Raw genomic sequence first — 17,123 nt, 5'->3', positions numbered from 1 at the left:
CTGGTGCAGGGAGAAGACCACCGTGCAGGTGGGAGGCCGGGAGACTGCACAGTGTGTGTGGAGCAGGGGTTTAGAAGTCAGACCACCAGGGCCTGAGACGTCTTTACCCATGTGTGGTCCCTTGGCTCCTCCCACACCCTGGGGAGGAAACACTGCCTCCGGGGGCATGGTGACCAGCATGCACTAATAACCCCATCAGGAGTGCTGTCACTACTCTAATTTCACTTCTGACAAAAATAAACCATTTCTCAAGAGCCAGGAGCAGTTGACCCAGCTACTTGGGTAGCTATGGTGGGAGGATAGCTTGAGCTCAGAACTTTAAGGTTAGCCTGGGCAACATAAGAAGACTCCCATCTTTAACAAAAATAAAAATAAGGCCAGCAGTGGCTCACATCAGCACTCCTGGGGCTGAGGTAGGAGGATCTCTTGAGCTCAGGAGTTCAAGATTAGACTGGGCAAAAGCAAGATCCTATCTCTACTAGAAATAGAAAAACTAGGCTCGGTGCCTGTAGCTCAGCAGCTAGGGCACCGCCACATACACCAGAGCTGGTGGGTTCAAATCCAGCCCGGGCCTGCCAAACAACAACTATAACCAAAAAATAACAAAAAATAGCCAGGCATTGTGGTGAGTGCCTACAGTCCCAGCTACCAAGGAGGGTGAGGCAAGAGGATCGCTTAAGCCCAAGAGTTTGAGGTTGCTGTGAGCTAGGACGCCATGGTAGCCTACCCAGGATGACAAAGTGAGACTGTCTCAAAAATAAATAAATAGGCTTGGCGTCCATAGCACAGTGGTTATGGCACCAGCCACACACACCGAGGGTGGCAGGTTTGAACCTGGCCTAGGGCAGCTAAGCAACAATGACAACTGCAACAGAAAAATAGCCAGGCATTGTGGTGGGTGCCTGTAGTCTCAGCTACTTGGGAGGCTGAGGCAAGATAACTGCTTAAGCCCAAGAGTTTGAGGTTGCTGTCAGCTGTGACGTTACATAACTCTACCCAGGGCGACAGCTTGAGACTGTGTTTTGGGGGGAAAAAAAGTTTAAAAAAACCCACCAAATCAAAAACAAACAAACAAAAAAAAAAACCCACCAAATCATCTCTGCAGAGCTAAGGAAGAAAGTATACTACATTCTGCTGGGGAGCCATGATGGTCTGCCCCATGCACAGAGGCTCCTCAGCCTCCAGCTCCTCCATGATGGCATTGCCAAGGGCACAGGTGTCTCCCCAGCCTGCTCTCCTGCCCAGCACTCTGGCAGGGCTGCGGTGATGACAGGCTGGGCGCTGACCTGCATCCAGGGTAGAGCGCAGAACAGGCTCACAGCAGGTGTGAAGTGCGTGCCTGTGGGACCAACAACTATACCGCGCACACCCAACAGACAGTACCACTAAATGTCAACCTAAAGGAATGGGTCTCATCTCATGTGTTCTCAAATAAAGAGCCACTGTGGCCATCTTCCTTCCACTTTGCTTTAGTGAAGGAACGAGACCACGTATAGGAGAGAAGCCAAACCCTAGCTTGGCTATGAGGAGGTCCAATGTCAGTCAGCTGGGGTCCAACTTGCAGCTTGTTCTCCAACCGCAGAAGGCCCAGAACTGGTCCCTGTTCTCTGGCCACCTTCAGCACGTACAAGGAATGTACTTTAGTGTCATGTGACAACACATCACCTTTACCTTGACCTTCAAACCTCCCTACAACTACATGTAGAACCTACCAGAAAAGATGATAGATGCAGAGAATGGCTTCCAGACATTCTTCACCCACAAGAGACAGCTGTACAGCTGTAACCCAGGATACACATTCAGGTTTGTAAACGTACACCAAAGCCCTCTGCACAGCAAGCCGTCTTACTGATCTCACCTGTTCTACACTAAAAATGTTAGTCAGGACCCAGGGCAGTGACTGCAGGTCCAACAACAAGCTGTGGCTGGCAGCTGAGGAAACACTGCCCAGTAGAACGAGGAGCCTGGACTCCAGCTCTGCCACCAGCAGTTTGAGGGAGTGCACCAGGGCTGCTGTGAGGGTGACCACAGATCATCCACACGTTGAACTACAGTGGACATTTTCCTCCTCTTTAAAACAGGTATATTGAGATCGCAGGTTGTGCGTACCTCAGCTGGGAAGGACGCGTTGAGGTTGGCATACCCATCAAGGACAGTGACTACCATGGCTTCCAGTGCTTTGGCCAAACCTCAGATGCGTGGCCTCTTGGCCAGGCGCCTGCGGATTCATATTGTTGGAGCATTTGTTGTATCCCTGGGGGTTGCAGCTTTCTATAAGTATGCTGTGGCTGAACCAAGAAAGAAGGCATATGTAGATTTCTACAGAAATTATGATTCTGTGAAAGATTTTGAGGAGATGAGGAAGGCTGGTGTCTTTCAGAGCATAAAGTGATTTTGGAATATGAAGAATTTCTTTGGGCTGATTTACATAGACGTTTGTCACTGACCCGTGTTCCTGAGCTATATGAGTGATAAATAAACTATTAATAAAAAAAAAAAAAAACAGGTATATTTTGCTCACATTGTAACAAAATGGGGTACTTACCAATGGCCGGAAAGTTTTTCCTGTATGTAAACCAAAGTCTAGATGCCACGTCAGACAAGAGCTCGTCCTTTTCTAGAGGTTGTTTAAAAGAAGGAAACACACATACAGTCTTAAGCTTGTAAGTCACATGTTACAGAAGAGTCAGCTAATAATCACAAAATGCTTTTACAGACTAAGCAGTCAGAACAGAATGGTCTGGAAAGTGGCTGATACCTGTGAAAATGCTGTATTTTCTACCCAGTATCCAAACAGGCTCTGAAGTCTCAGGGAAATCTTCAAACTCAGCAAACCGGAGAGTGTCGTAGGTCAGAGTAGCTGTTGAAATCAAAGATATGCATCTATCAAACTTCTATAATTCCATAAAATAATATCAAAAGAGATCATTTACAGCATCTCTGTGTTTGTTTTTTGTAGAGACAGGTCTCACTATGTTGCCTAGGCTGGTTTTGAACTCCTGGCCTCAAGCGATGATCCTCCCCACTTGATCTTCCAAAGTGCTAGAACTACAGGCATGAGCCACTATACTGACCCCATAGTATTTCTGTACTACAAGAAAGTATAAGTGTTGATTACTACAACAAATGACACACCCTCTGACTACTGCTACCACCTTACTGCTGGAGGGCCTGTCGCACAGCTCCCTGCTACTTCCTCAGCCCTTCTGATTCTGAGCCACTGAGCTAGCCGCCAGCAGCTGACACAAGGGTGAGAGACCAAGTCAGGGCCAACTCAAGGTGAGAAAGGAAAAGGTTTTTGTTTTTTTGAGACAGAATCTCACTATGTCACCCTCAGTAGAGTGCTGTGGCATCACAGCTCACGGCAACCTCAAACCTTGGGCTTAAGTGATTCTCTTGCCTCAGCCTCCCTGGTAGCTGGGACTACAGGTGCCTGCTACACCTGGCTATTTTTGGTTATAGTTTGTCATTGTTGTTTAGCAGGCTGGGGCTGGGCTCAACTTGCCAGCCTCAGTGTATGTGTCTGGCGCCCTACTCACTGACCTACAGGCGCTGAGCCAGGAAAAGGTTTTTTAAAAGCCACCTGATTCAAGCACTTGTTTTTTTAGACATAAAATGTTTAAAACCTACAAGACAAAAATGAAATAAAATCATTCTCTTCATCTTTGTCGGCGAGTGAAGCCACAAAAGAAACAGAATGTGGAGTAAGAGCCCGTGGGTGTCCTTAGGGTTCCCAGGTATCACTCCAGCAGCTGGTTCGGATGCTGTGACAAAGGCAGGTGCTTCAGTAAAACAAAATGCTGAGCTCCTGAAGCCTGGAGACTCTGGCCCACCCTAATTTCTTGGGTGGAAACAGAGAGCTACAGAAGGAGGGGCACAACTGCTGGAAGCTGAAAGCTGGACCCCTCTGCAAAGTCCTCAAAGGTGCTGGGTTAGAAGGCCCAGTGATCAAGACCTAGAACCCAGATTAACTAGAAACACAAAAGTAAAATCTCTAATAACCTCAATAGCAAATGAAAAAGGGGAAATAACAACAGATATCACAGAAATATAAAAGATTATCTTCACTTCAGCAACTCAAGGCCCCACTTTTTGTTGCCCTTGGTAGCTCACAGCAACATGAAACTCTTGGGCTCAAGAGTGATTCTCTTGCCTCAGCCTCCCAAGTAGCTGGGACTACAGATGCCTGCCACAACCCCTGGCTATTTTTTAGAGATGGGGTCTCACACTTGTGAGAGAGGCCTCAGCCTCTTTTTTTTTTTTTTTTAGACAGAATCTCACTATGTCACCCTCAGTAGAGTACCGTGCCATCACAGCTCACAGCAACCTCAAACTCCTTCTCTTGCCTCAGCCTCCCAAGTAGCTGGGACTACAGGCGCCCACCACAATGCCTGGTTATTTTTTGTTGTAGCCGTCATTTGTTGTTTAGCTGGCCCAGCCCGGCTTGAACCCACCAGCCTCAGTGCATGTGGTTGGCGCTGTAACCATTATGCCACAGGCACAGAGCCCAAGGCCCCACTTTCTAAGGCAGCTGCAGAGCTGCTGAGTCCACCTGCTATGCTAGTGAAGCCTGAGTGCCGTCTTGTTCTGGACTCAGGCCCAGGGTCCCCCACGTACAGAGCTGTGGTTGAGGACCCTGGGTTCCACACTGTTTCCACAAAGGAGGTGCTGGGCAGCAGCACACCAAGCAGGACCTGCCCGAGAGCCAGTGAGAGGCACACAGCATGTCTCAGGGTGGCTTCAAGGGCAAAAGCATCTCCTCAGCTCTTTTTGAAGAACTCTGAAATGTCTCATCTGCTGCCTCTCCAACTTCCACAGTGCCCAATCACTCATCCTTTACCTGCTACTTCACAGAAAAAAATTTTTTTTAAATTGAGACTGAGTCTCAAGCTGTTGCCCTGGGTAGAGTGCTATGGCATCATAGCTCACAGCAACTTCAAACTCTTGGGCTCAATCAATTCTCTTGCCTCAGCCTCCTTAGTAGCTGGGACTACAGGTGCCCACCACAATGTTTGGCTATTTTTTGTTGTTGTTTGGCAGGTCCGGGCCAGGCTTGAACCCACCAGCCCTGAAGCATGTGGTAACCACTGAACTAACTGCTAAGTTCAGTCACATAGAAATCTTTTGAAAACCAAAGATGTTATATGACCTTCTCACACATCTAAATTTACTTTTTTTTTTTTTTTTGGCAGTTTTTGGCTGGGACCGGGTTTGAACCCACCACCTCCAGTATATGGGACCGGTGCCCTACTCCTTTGAGCCACAGGCACCACCATAAATTTACTTTTTGATAGCAGTCCCACCTTTCAGTGAGAATGATGTATTCTAAGTATAAAACATGGTAAACACTACAAAAAATGCAAAAGCCTCGTCACTCAGCACATCTCCTTCCAGAAGTCTACGCACAGACCAGGGGCACAGTTGTGCACAGCAGATGAGCTGACAGACATGTTTGCTTTGCTTACTTTATCCTCCAAGACAATGGGATCATCATGCCACATAAACATAGATCTCCAGCAAGTCCCTGACAATCTCAAAGCATCCCACTGAGCTAATGTTGATAACTTTAGTGCATCGTCTGCAGCATTCCTGGCTATTCGTTATCAGACACTTGGGTAGGGTTTGAACCCCAGCTCAGGTACTCCCAGGCAGCAGGCTCCAGGGCCACTTGCTCAGTTCCTAAGTGTAGACGTTCCCCTTCCACATAACAGGACAGCCTAACCAGGGGTCTGCAATGTTTCCATGAAACACTTCCCATGAGGTGCTGACTGATAGACAGGAGGCTCCATGCCAGCTGGTGTCATTCATATCAAGGACCCACTGTCAATGGCACACACTTCCCACTACCTGCCAAGGCTCTGCGGAATGTCCAGCTCATTTTCTGCCACAGGGCTGGGAAGTGCTTGATAGCATCTCCAGTAGCACAGGCACAGCAAATAAATCCACAGCAGCAGCAGTCCTGTGCTCACTGGTTAAGGGCTTTCAGCTGCTGGGGACTCAGGCCAGCTCTGTCCATGCCCTGAAGCAGTGCTATGGGCTCAGGGGTGGCTGGACCAGACCTCATGGGCTTTGACCAAAAGTTCTAGTGTCGCAAGCTGTGCCCGTCTGTACTTTTAGAGATGCTATCAGTTGAGCTGCTTGGGGACTGGGAAAAAAATAATTTGAAATTCAATTTATTTTTCCCTTTTCTAACCTGAGATTACCTATTTCTTTTTTTTTTTTTGGTTATTGGCCGGGGCTGGGTTTGAACCCACCACCTCTGGCATATGGGACCGGCACCCTACTCCTTGAGCCACAGGCGCCGCCCGACATTACCTATTTCTGTGCGTGACTCCAAAAGGTGAGTTGGGGTGAGTCTTCTCAAAGACTTGGAAAACATCAGTGTCCCAAGTGTGCTCCCACCTAACAGGCACAGTGTAGGACGCACAGCATACCTCCTGCGGGACATACAACAGAGACTCACCTAACACATGTAAATGCCGTAACCTAATTGTACCTTCACATTCATCAGAAAGAAAAATAAAAAAAAAATCTAAAAGATTATGGTGTTTTAATCTCTCAAGCCACCTCAGCATCTTCAGAAATCACCACCATTCTCTGATCTCTAGCCTTTACTCAATACATAGACTCAAATCAAGAAAGGTTATTCTCAAGAAAAAAGGAGGTGGGCTTGGTACCTGTAGCTCAGTAGTTAGGGCACCAGCCACATGCACTGGGGCTGGTGGGTTTGAACTCAGCCAGGGCCTGCTAAAATAACAATGACAACAATAACAACAACAAAAAAAGCTGGGAGTTGTGGCGGGCACCTGTAGTCCCAGCTACTTGCTTAAGCCCAAGAGTTTGAGGTTGCTGTGAGTTATCACGCCATAGCACTCTACCCAGAGCAAAAGCTTGAGACTCTGTTTCAAAAGAAAAAAAAATCAAGAAAAGAAAAGAAAAAAGGAGGCAAACACCACCTATCAAATTTCAATTCACCACCACAAGACAGTAATTTCAATCTTGCTGCTGTTAGAATATTCTCATGTTTGAGATCCTTCCAACATACCAGATCTGAACTAAAGATACATCTTTTTCTTTCGAGACAGTGTTTCACTCTATCGCCGAGGCTAGAATCCCAGCATCATCAAACTCACAGCAACCTTAAACTCTTGGGCTCAAGGGATCCTCCTGCCTCAGCCTCCCTAGTAGCTGGTACTACAGGCGTATAGACAGGGACTCGCTCTGAGGCTGGTCTTTTTTTTTTTGTTGTTGTTGTTGGGGATTCATTGAGGGTACAATAAGCCAGGTTACACTGATTGCAATTGTTAGGTAAAATCCCTCTTGCAATCATGTCTTGCCCCCATAAAGTGTGACACACACCAAGGTCCCACACCCCTGTCTCCGTCCCTCTTTCTGCTTCCCCCCCTCATAACCTTAACTGTCATTAATTGTCCTCATATCAAGATTGAGTACATAGGATTCATGCTTCTCCATTCTTGTGATGCTTTACTAAGAATAATGTCTTCCACTTCCATCCAGGTTAATACGAAGGATGTAAAGTCTCCATTTTTTTTAATGGCTGAATAGTATTCCATGGTATACATATACCACAGCTTGTTAAACCATTCCTGGGTTGGTGGGCATTTAGGCTGTTTCCACACTTTGGCGATTGTAAATTGAGCTGCAATAAACAGTCTAGTACAAGTGTCCTTATGATAAAAGGATTTTTTTCCTTCTGGGTAGATGCCCAGTAATGGGACTGCAGGATCACATGGGAGGTCTAGCTTGAGTGCTTTGAGGTTTCTCCATACTTCCTTCCAGAGAGGTTGTACTAGTTTGCAGTCCCACCAGCAGTGTAAAAGTGTCCCCTTCTCTCCACATCCACGCCAGCATCTGCAGTTTTGAGATTTTGTGATGTGGGCCATTCTCACTGGGGTTAGATGATATCTCAGGCTTGTTTTGATTTGCATTTCTCTAATATATAGAGATGATGAACATTTTTTCATGTGTTTGTTAGCCATTCGTCTGTCGTCTTTAGAGAAGGTTCTATTCATGTCTCTTGCCCATTGATCTATGGGATTGTTGGCTTTTTTCATGTGGATTAATTTGAGTTCTCTATAGATCCTAGTTATCAAGCTTTTGTCTGATTGAAAATATGCAAATATCCTTTCCCATTGTGTAGGTTGTCTCTTTGCTTTGGTTATTGTCTCCTTAGCTGTACAGAAGCTTTTCAGTTTAATGAAGTCCCATTTATTTATTTTTGTTGTTGCAATTGCCATGGCAGTCTTCTTCATGAAGTCTTTCCCCAGGCCAATATCTTCCAGTGTTTTTCCTATGCTTTCTTTGAGGATTTTTATTGTTTCATGCCTTAAATGTAAGTCCTTTATCCATCTTGAATCAATTTTTGTGAGTGGGGAAAGGTGTGGGTCCAGTTTCAGTCTTTTACATGTAGACATCCAGTTCTCCCAACACCATTTATTGAATAGGGAGTCTTTCCCCCAAGGTACGTTCTTGTTTGGTTTATCGAAGATGAGGTGGTTGTAAGATGTTAGTTTCATTTCTTGGTTTTCAATTCCATTCCAAGTGTCTATGTCTCTGTTTTTGTGAGGCTGGTCTTGAACTCCTGATCTTAAGCAATTTTCCTGCCTTGGCATATATATATTTTAAAGTACTGTAAAACCAAAACGAGCAATTTGGATAAACTGCATCTTTTTGTAAACTACAGATGCTCCTTGATTTACAGTGAGGATAAACCCAACATAACTTGAAAATATCATTAAGTTGAAAATGCACTTGGGGGGGGGGGCGCCTGTGGCTTAAGGAGTAGGGCGCCGGTCCCATATGCCGGAGGTGGCGGGTTCAAACCTAGCCCCAGCCAAAAACCCAAAAGAAAATGCACTTAGTTAACTGGGCAGTGCCTGTGGCTCAAGGGAGTAGGGCGCTGGCCTCATATGCGAGAGGTGGCGGGTTCAAACCCAGCCCTGGCCAAAAACTGCAAAAAAAAGAAAATGCACTTAGTTTACCTACCCTGCCAAACATCATACTTTAGAGAAATCTACCTTAAACATGCTCAGAACAATTACATTAGTCTACAATTGGGCAAAGTTACCTGGAACACAGTACATTGGAGAGTACTGGTTATTTATCTTCATGAATTCCTGACTGATTAGGAGCTACCCAGCACTTCCAAAGTATGTAGGAGCATATCCCTAACCTAAGATCAAAATTCAAAATTTGGGCTGGGTGCAGTGGCTCTTCACACCTGTAATCCTAACACTTTGTGTGGCCAGACATCTAAGACCAGGCTGAACCAGACCAAGACCCCATGTGTACAAAAAATAAAAAAACTAGCCAGGCGTGGTGGTGCACACCTTAGTCCCAGCTACTTGGGGGGCTGAGGCAGGAAGATTGCTTGAGCCCAGGAGGTTGCTGTGAGCTATGATGAAGCCATAGCACTCAATCCAGGGTGACAAAGTGAGACTCTGCTCAAAAAAAAAAAAAAAAAAAAATCTCACTCACTCTGCAAGTATGGTTAACAACACCCAAGGAGCTTTGAAGTTGGGGATTTTCATACTGAAGCAGCATATTTCTTAGTTTTATTAGCAAACTTTATAGGCAAGGAAGCCAACTTCAGAGTGAAGGTAATAAGAGGTGTTCTACCTACTGAGTTCAAATCTTATCAATGCACCTCCTATTGCAGCCATCAAAATGATGAGTGTGCACATCAGACTCCTTCCTGCATGGACCAGCAAGGAGACCAAGACACTCAGAGGAAGCAAAACTACTACAAAGCAACCACAGCTCTCGACAATGTAATAGGAGTTTCAAAGCAAAACCAGCATATATGTGCAGGAAGCATGCTGAGCTGCTCTGGGGGTGCAGTGACCACACTGTCAAGGCCAGCTGCTTTCACAGAACGGATGAAACGTTGACAGCACAGCACAGAATGAGATACATCCTGCAATGAGCCCAAGCAACACAAACAGGCACCGAAGCGAACTTGAATTTCTTTATTAAAACTGAATCCAGGCCAGGTGTGGTCATTCACACCCGTAATCTCAGCACTCTGGAAGGCCGATGCAGATGGATTGCCTGAGCTCCAGAGTTTGAGACCAGCCTGAGCAAGACAGAGACCGTCTCTACTAAAAAAAAAAAAAAAAAAAAAAAAGCTAGGCGTGGTGACAGGTGCCTGTAGTCTCAGCTACCCGGAAGTCTGAGGCAAGAGGACCAATTGAGCCCAAGAATTTGAGGTTGCTGTGAGCTGTGATGCAGTGACACACTACCCACTCTACGGAGGGTGGCAAAGTGAAACTGTCTCCAAAAAAAAAAAATCCCAGCTGAATCCAATGTAACAAAAAGAGACAAGGATGCATGTGGAGAGCAGAGCCAGCTGTTCTGCTTGAAGGCTGGTTCAGATGTCCTCCAGCTTTGCCCCAGAGTGCCAGCACCCAGGACCACAGGGTCCTGCAGGGATCCCATGGGGATAGCACAGCCAGGAGGGCACATCCCTGGGCAAGTGCCAAGACCTCTGCTGAATCACAGTCTGTGCTGTCCCACGCTAGGGACAGGACAAAATGCCCCAGGTGGGCCCTCTAAGCAGACCCCAAGTTGCCTAGATGTCCTCACCGTTCTGGCTGAAGAGGAAAACACAGTGGGTCCTTGGACTGAGACCTCCTCACTCTACATGGGCTGAGGGATGTGGACAGACACAAGCTCCCTAACCTTCCAGATCTAACCCTGTAAAAGAGGAAGGAGGCCAGTGACTCATGCCTATAGTTCCAGCACTCCGGGAGGCTGAGGCGGGTGGATTACCTGAGCTCAGGAGTTGAAGACCAGCCTCGGCAAGAGTGAGACCCCGTCTCTACTAAGAATAGAAAAACTAGCCAGGTGTGGTGGCAGGTGCCTGTAGTCCCAGCTACTTGGGAAGATAAAGCAACAGAACTGCTTGAGCCCAGGAGTTTGAGGTTACTGTGAGCCACAGCACTCTACCAAAGGCGATAAAGTAAGACTCTGTCTAAAAAAAGAGAGAGAGAGAAAGGAGAACTTTTGTGAAACAGCACTTCTAATTTCTTTTCCTTTTTTGGGGGGGGGGGGCAGAGTCTCACTTGGTTGCTCTTGGTAAAGTGCCATGGCGGCATCATAGCTCACAGTAACCTCAAACTCTGGGACTCAAGTGATTCTACTTGCTCAGCCTCCCAAGTGCTGGAACTACAGGCGCCCACCACAACACCTGGCTGTTTTTAGAGACAAAGTCTCCCCATGGCTCAGGCTGGTCTTGAACCTGCGAGCTCAGGCAATCCACCCACCTCGGCCTCTCAAGTGTTAGGATTATAGGCGTGAGCCACCGGCCAGCTTTTAATTTCTATTGAGGTTGTTTTTGGAAACAGAGCTCACTTAACAGCTGTACAGCACATGCCTGACATTCTCTAAGCTTCAGTCCCATAAAACTGGGCAAAGCCAACAGCCCTGTCCAGTGGGGTGCGAATCTGAGACAAGTGCAAAACTAAAGTTCACGATCACTGACATCTGCACAGACTGACCACCATGAACACTCCATTCTCAAAGCTTCCTTCACTGCTCTCAGACTAACTAGCTCCACATTGGCCTCTCTACAGAAAGGCTCCCTCTTCTTACCTCACAGCCCTTGCTATAATTTTATTATGTTTACAACATGTCATTTATGAAGCTATGAAGCAGTTCATAGCTCTTGGGACAGAAGTCCCAAGAAGACAGGGGCCTGGTGAGGTGGCTCACACCTGTAATCCTGGCATCCTGGGAGGCCGAGGCGGGTGGACTGCCCTGAGCTCACAGGTTCGAGACCAACCTGAGCCAGAGCAAGACCTTGTTTCTAAAAATAGCCGGCATTGTGGTGGGCAGCTGTAGTCCCAACTACTCAGGAGGCTGAGGCAAGAGAATCGCTTGAGCCCAAGAGTTAAAGGTTGTTGTGAGCTATGATGCCACAGCACTCTACCAAGGGTGACACAGTAAGACTCTGTCTCAAAACAAACAAAAAAACAAACGTTGAAAAGAACCCCAACTGCCAACACCAAGCTACTATGACGGAGAGGTGGCCTTTAGAAATAAGCCTCCTAAGAAGCACTTCCCCCATTTAGTCACAGACACTTGATTTTCCACACCCTCTTCCCCGAGACTTTTGTGATCATAATTGGAAGAGGAAGCAGCAGAAAGCACTTTAATAATATGGTAATTTTATTAGAAAAAAATATTGTGATTTAATAGTGTAATCTGACAGGCAGAAAAATAGGGAATTGTGCAGAATGACTTTAACCAATTTCTCTCCACGTAATATCAACTACACTATATTCAACTGGGAAGAACTGCAAAAAAGTGGGCAAGCAGATTTCTTTTAGAGCTTTCTATAATGTATCTCATTTTGAAGATAAGTTTGTAAAACACAAGTTGTTTCCCAAAAGATTATACCCTTTTCTTTTTTTTTTTTGAGACAGAGTCAAACTTTGTCACCCTCAGTAGAATGCTGTGGCATCATAGCTCATAGCAACATCAAACTCTTGCGTTAGAGCGATCCTCTTGCATTAGGTTCCCAAGTAACTAGGACTACAGGTGCCTGCCACAATGCCTAGCTAGTTTTTCTCTGTATTTTACTAGAGATGGAGTCTCACTTTTGCTCAGGTTGGTCTTGAACTCCTCAGCTCAGGCAATCCATCCGCCTCAGCTTCCCAGAGTGCTGGGATTATAGGCATGAGCCTCTGTACCCGGCCCCAACTTCTGCTTTTTCAATTACAAGCCACGTGTCAGTCGAAATGTGACAAAGTGGAGATGCCAGGATAAGGTACTGGTTCTGCCTAGAGTTTAAGGCTGTAATGAGTGATTGTGCCACTGTACTTCAGCCTAGGACACAGAGTGAGAGACTGGCTCAAAAAAAGAAATACCTGCTATATCCTCAAGGAATGGACTGTGTGGCTATTTCAGTGCTGGGCACTGCCCTTTCCTTGAATGAGAGAGTTTTTTGTTTTTTTTTTGAGACAGAGTCTCCCTATGTCACCCTTGGCAGAGTGTTGTGACAGAGGTTGTTCACAGCAACCTCTAACTCTTAGACCTAAGCGATTCTCTTGCCTCAGCCTCCCAAGTAGCTGGGACTACAGGCGCCCACCACAACGCCCGGCTATTTTGTTGTTGTTGCAGTTGTCATTATTGTTTAGCAGGCCTGGGCTGGGTTCGAACCCGCCAGCCTCAGTGTATGTGGCCAGCACCCTAACCATTGAGCTATGGGCGCTGGTGGGTGGATGGGTGGGGCAGACAGTTTTTATGGACACTGTTGAGGGACCTGGTGGGGAACACAGCCACATGTGGTCTGCCTGCCACCTCCCAGGCCTCTCCACACCAGTGACCTGGGCTCCTTCTCTGGCCTCTTCTCTTTTCCACACACACACCCAGATCCTAAGTGATCTCATCTGATGTGACCTCCACACATCTCCAGCCCAGGCCTATTCCCTTAGCTCCAAAAGCCCTCTGGATACAGGCACCTCTCACTTATCACGTACAAACCAAACTCTCGTCACCCAGCTCAGGAAGACCTCCCCAAAACTTTCCTGAGTTTCTTTGCTCAGGCTATGAACCTTAGTGCCATATTTAATCCCTCTCTCTCTATATCCATCCTGCCAACTTCCAATCTATAAACACATCCTATTGTTTCAGCCTTCAAAACACACTGAGAAATCAACCTCTTCTCCCCTCCCTGGCTCAAGCCTCTATCTTCTCTTGGCCTGGCTCATTGCAGAAGCTTCTTAACTGGTCTCCTTGCTCCTCTGCAGTACAGTCCCGACAGAGATCCTGGAGTGAGTCTGTTAAACGTAAGTCTGATCATGTTACTGCTCCTCTCAAAACCTTCCAAGGGGTCCATCCTATTTGGAATAAAGACCTAATTCCTCACTATGACCTAGCAAGGCCTAAGTCACCTCTTTGCCCTCAGCCTCTGAGAACACATCGTTGCACACACACCCCACCAGCCTCCTTGTTCTCCTGCATCAGTCCCCGTGCCCTCCCTTCTGCACTGCTTTTGAGTCTTGGTCAGAACATAACCTTTGAAGTGAGAGCTTTCCTGGCCATCCCAGCCACTGGCAATCCTAACTGCCTCCACCCCAGCCTCCAACTGCCTCCACCCCAGCCACATCACTCATCGACAGGAAACACACAGGGCTGCTTACTACAGGGCTTATGTGTCTAGGACACGGGCTATCCCAGGGCAGTGGTTTCCATTTTCTTCACTCCTCTATTCCTAGCGAACAACAGCTGGCACATACCTACACACAATAAGAAACAGTTTACTGATAGAGTGATTCTAAGAATAGAAACTGTATTACATATACTCAAGGGAAGCACAATTTTCAAAGACTCTAGAATAGAGTGGACCACTAGTCACTCCTGAAAGATGTACAGTGCCATGTCAGGTGGAAAACTCCCTACCACGTCCTAAAGGCACAATGTATTTTTTTTTTTTTTTGAGACACAGTCTTAAGCTGTTGCCCTGGTAAGAGTGCCATGGTGTCATAGTTCAAAGCAACCTCCAACTCCTGGGCTCAAACAATGCCTCAGTTTTTCTATTTTTAGTAGAGACGGTGGGGGATGTGTGTGTCTCACTTTTGCTCAGGCTGGTCTCGAACTCGTGAGCTCAAGCAATCCACCTGCCTCAGCTTCCCAGAGTGTTGGGATAACAGGCGTGAGACATGGCCCGGCCCCAGTATGTTTTCATGAGCAGAAAAAGAGGCCTTCAAATGCAATGCCTTCTCTACTTTGATACGATACATAACAGCATTTCCTATTCAGTATCATGTGACCACACAACTGCATTCCTAACTGGAACATAATAGTTTCCAGATTTAATACAATATGACCAATAATAAACTGTTCTCACCTTATTAAACTTACATATCCAAACAATAATACCTAAAAAGAAACAGTACAACAAATTATACTGCATTGTAAGATAGCAAACAAGAACTAATAAAGAGTTACAAATAGTACAACAGTGTCTAGTGCTTATTCTAGAAAACCAACAAAACAGACATGTGTCAACATGCTCCTTGGGTAGTTAGGGCTCCTGTCTGGTCCCGCCACCTAACACATTCAAGTGATGAGCCGCCACAGTCATCCAAATAAACACTGGCCGTACACACTGCACTTTCCAAGCTAAGATCCTAATAAATTTATGTTGCAGCTGCCACAAAAAGAAAAAACAAAAACCATGACAGGTTAAAAAGGGAACTAGTTTCTACAAGGAATGAAGAACCAGGACTGCAGTGTAAAAACGCCGCCGGGGCTACCAAGTGACCGTTTTGGTACCAGCCCAAGTCTCCAACAGCTTGCAGGCAAATAAATGTCCCCTCGTGAGCGGAAGCGCGACAGACAAGCAAACGCAGCGGCATCCACGCCGCTTCCACTCCGCATTAGGACCCCAGGAAATTAGGACGAGGACAGCTGGAATGGCTGTTTACAGAGAAAGACGCTGAGAGCAGCTGCTAGCTACTGGATTTTCTAGAAAAGAAAAGGTGAACACCCCGGGAGTGCGTCTCTCCGGCCTCCCACAACTTCACGGAAGCTACGGCACCAGCCTGAGCAGGCCGAGCTGTGCGGCCACTGCGCCCACGCCCACCCCGCAGCCTCCGGCGCCCTGCCGCCGCCCTCCCGCGGCCTGGCGGCCTGTGGAGCCCGCGACCTCCAGGCGTTCCCGACGCGACCAGCGGCTCCAGCTGCTCCAGCGGCTCAGACCCGTGATCGAGAGGCGCGGTACGTCGCTGCGGCCCCCTGCCCACGGACGACGCCCCGCGCTCCCGCACAGCCCGAGCCCGCAGCCCGCCCATGCCATTCCCGGAATACGTCACGGCGACCTCGGCCTCTCAGCGGGCCAGGTCGAGGGCGCCGCCAGCGCCTCCAGAGGAGGGCCCGGCAGCTCCTCACCTGCGTCCATCTTCCCCGTCCAGGCGCCGACTGACCCGAGCGGCGTCGCTCCGACCGGTCCGCAGCGCGACGCGGCGACTGGACGCCGCGGGGGCCAATCGAGACGCCGGCGCGGGCGGCGCAGAGGATCCGGAGCGCGGGCGGAAGTGCGCGGGAGGCGCCATCTTGGCGTACGGCTGGGCCGCTGCATGCCCCGAGCCGCCGGGCCGGAGGTCTGCGGACGTCTCACGGGTCGGCGCTCGCTCTGCTGCCCGTCGAGACGCTTCACGCTACACGCGGCGCTTTCTCCACACAGAGGACACAGGAACAGCCATCGATGTGGCACAGGCCAGCTCTGTCAACGCTGGCGCGGCCATCTTAGCGTACGGACAGACTCAGGCGCGCCCATGTCGCAGTACGGACTCGTTCCGTTGGGGCAGCTCCCGCGCCCGCCGGCTGTCCTCCTGCCGACGCTTCCAAGGGGTGGCTGCACCCCGCTGGGCGCGGGGACGGCCGAGAGCGCGGCGAGCAGCGGCGCGGCACGAACGGGGCCGGGCCGCGGCGGACGCCTGGGCCGCCATCTTGCCGTACGGCGAGGAAGCTGCGGGCCGGCCCACGTCCCGAGCCGTGTCGCCGCCGCGCTCCCTCCCTCGGGGCGGTCCGCGGGCGGGCGGGCGGCGAGGGCCGGAGCCTGGCGGCGCGGCTGGGCCGAGGCCCGCGATGGTGATTTGCTGCGCGGCCGTGAACTGCTCCAACCGGCAGGGCAAGGGCGAGAAGCGCGCCGTCTCCTTCCACAGGTAAGCGGGCGCCGCGGCCCCGACCCGCCACGCCCCCGCCCTGCTGGCCCCGTGGGGAAACTGAGGCCGCGCGGCCGGCCCGAGCTCTGGGGCGCGGTGCGCGCTGGGCCTCGGGCGCTTGGGGCCGCAAGCCGGGGATCGCGGGCGCTGTGTGACCTTGGCTGGGCCGCCGTCTCTGGGCCGGGCTCCTCGGGCCGGTGCCGCCACCGGGGCCACCAAGCTCCGGTGTCGCCACCCTCCCTCGCGCTGTCCCTTGGGCACCGCGCCGCACCCACCCGGGCCGCCGGCTTCGACCCCGCGTCCGTCCGGTTCCTCCGGGCCCGACCGGGCTTCGGGAACGCGCGTCCTCGGCAATTGTCTCCGTCCGCGGGGACTCCGCGGGTCTGCGGCCGGGCCGGGGCTGAACCGACGCGGCTGCACTTCCTGAATGGG

General features: G+C 49.3%; 2 protein-coding genes across 5 annotated transcripts in view; one reads left to right on the top strand and one right to left on the bottom strand.

Annotated features, from left to right (window-relative positions):
- ATG4B (autophagy related 4B cysteine peptidase) overlaps positions 1-16,286 on the bottom strand; it is a 33,488-nt gene extending 17,202 nt beyond the window's left edge. Inside the window, exons 1-4 of one of the 3 annotated variants that reach the window (XM_053597241.1) lie at positions 16,191-16,286; positions 15,916-16,099; positions 2,759-2,860; positions 2,546-2,617 (exon numbers count right to left, since the gene is read on the bottom strand). In XM_053597241.1, coding sequence (XP_053453216.1) covers positions 2,546-2,617; positions 2,759-2,860; positions 15,916-16,099; positions 16,191-16,271 — 439 coding nt within the window. In that variant the 5' untranslated portion in view covers positions 16,272-16,286. Of the gene's footprint in view, positions 1-2,545; positions 2,618-2,758; positions 2,861-6,315; positions 6,395-15,915 lie in introns of those variants that run through there. The other 2 variants (XM_053597238.1, XM_053597240.1) reach the window with 2 other exon arrangements.
- Positions 16,287-16,362: 76 nt separating this feature from the next.
- THAP4 (THAP domain containing 4) overlaps positions 16,363-17,123 on the top strand; it is a 57,123-nt gene continuing 56,362 nt past the window's right edge. For both annotated transcript variants that reach the window (XM_053597231.1, XM_053597232.1), the window contains exon 1: positions 16,363-16,691. In XM_053597231.1, coding sequence (XP_053453206.1) covers positions 16,615-16,691 — 77 coding nt within the window. In that variant the 5' untranslated portion in view covers positions 16,363-16,614. The remainder of the gene's footprint in view (positions 16,692-17,123) is intronic.

This window comes from Nycticebus coucang, chromosome 7 (assembly GCF_027406575.1).
Source record: "Nycticebus coucang isolate mNycCou1 chromosome 7, mNycCou1.pri, whole genome shotgun sequence".
NCBI classification, from domain to species: Eukaryota; Metazoa; Chordata; class Mammalia; order Primates; family Lorisidae; genus Nycticebus; species Nycticebus coucang.
The sequence above is the reverse complement of the archived record's forward strand: the minus strand, read 5'-3'. Positions and strand labels throughout refer to the sequence as shown.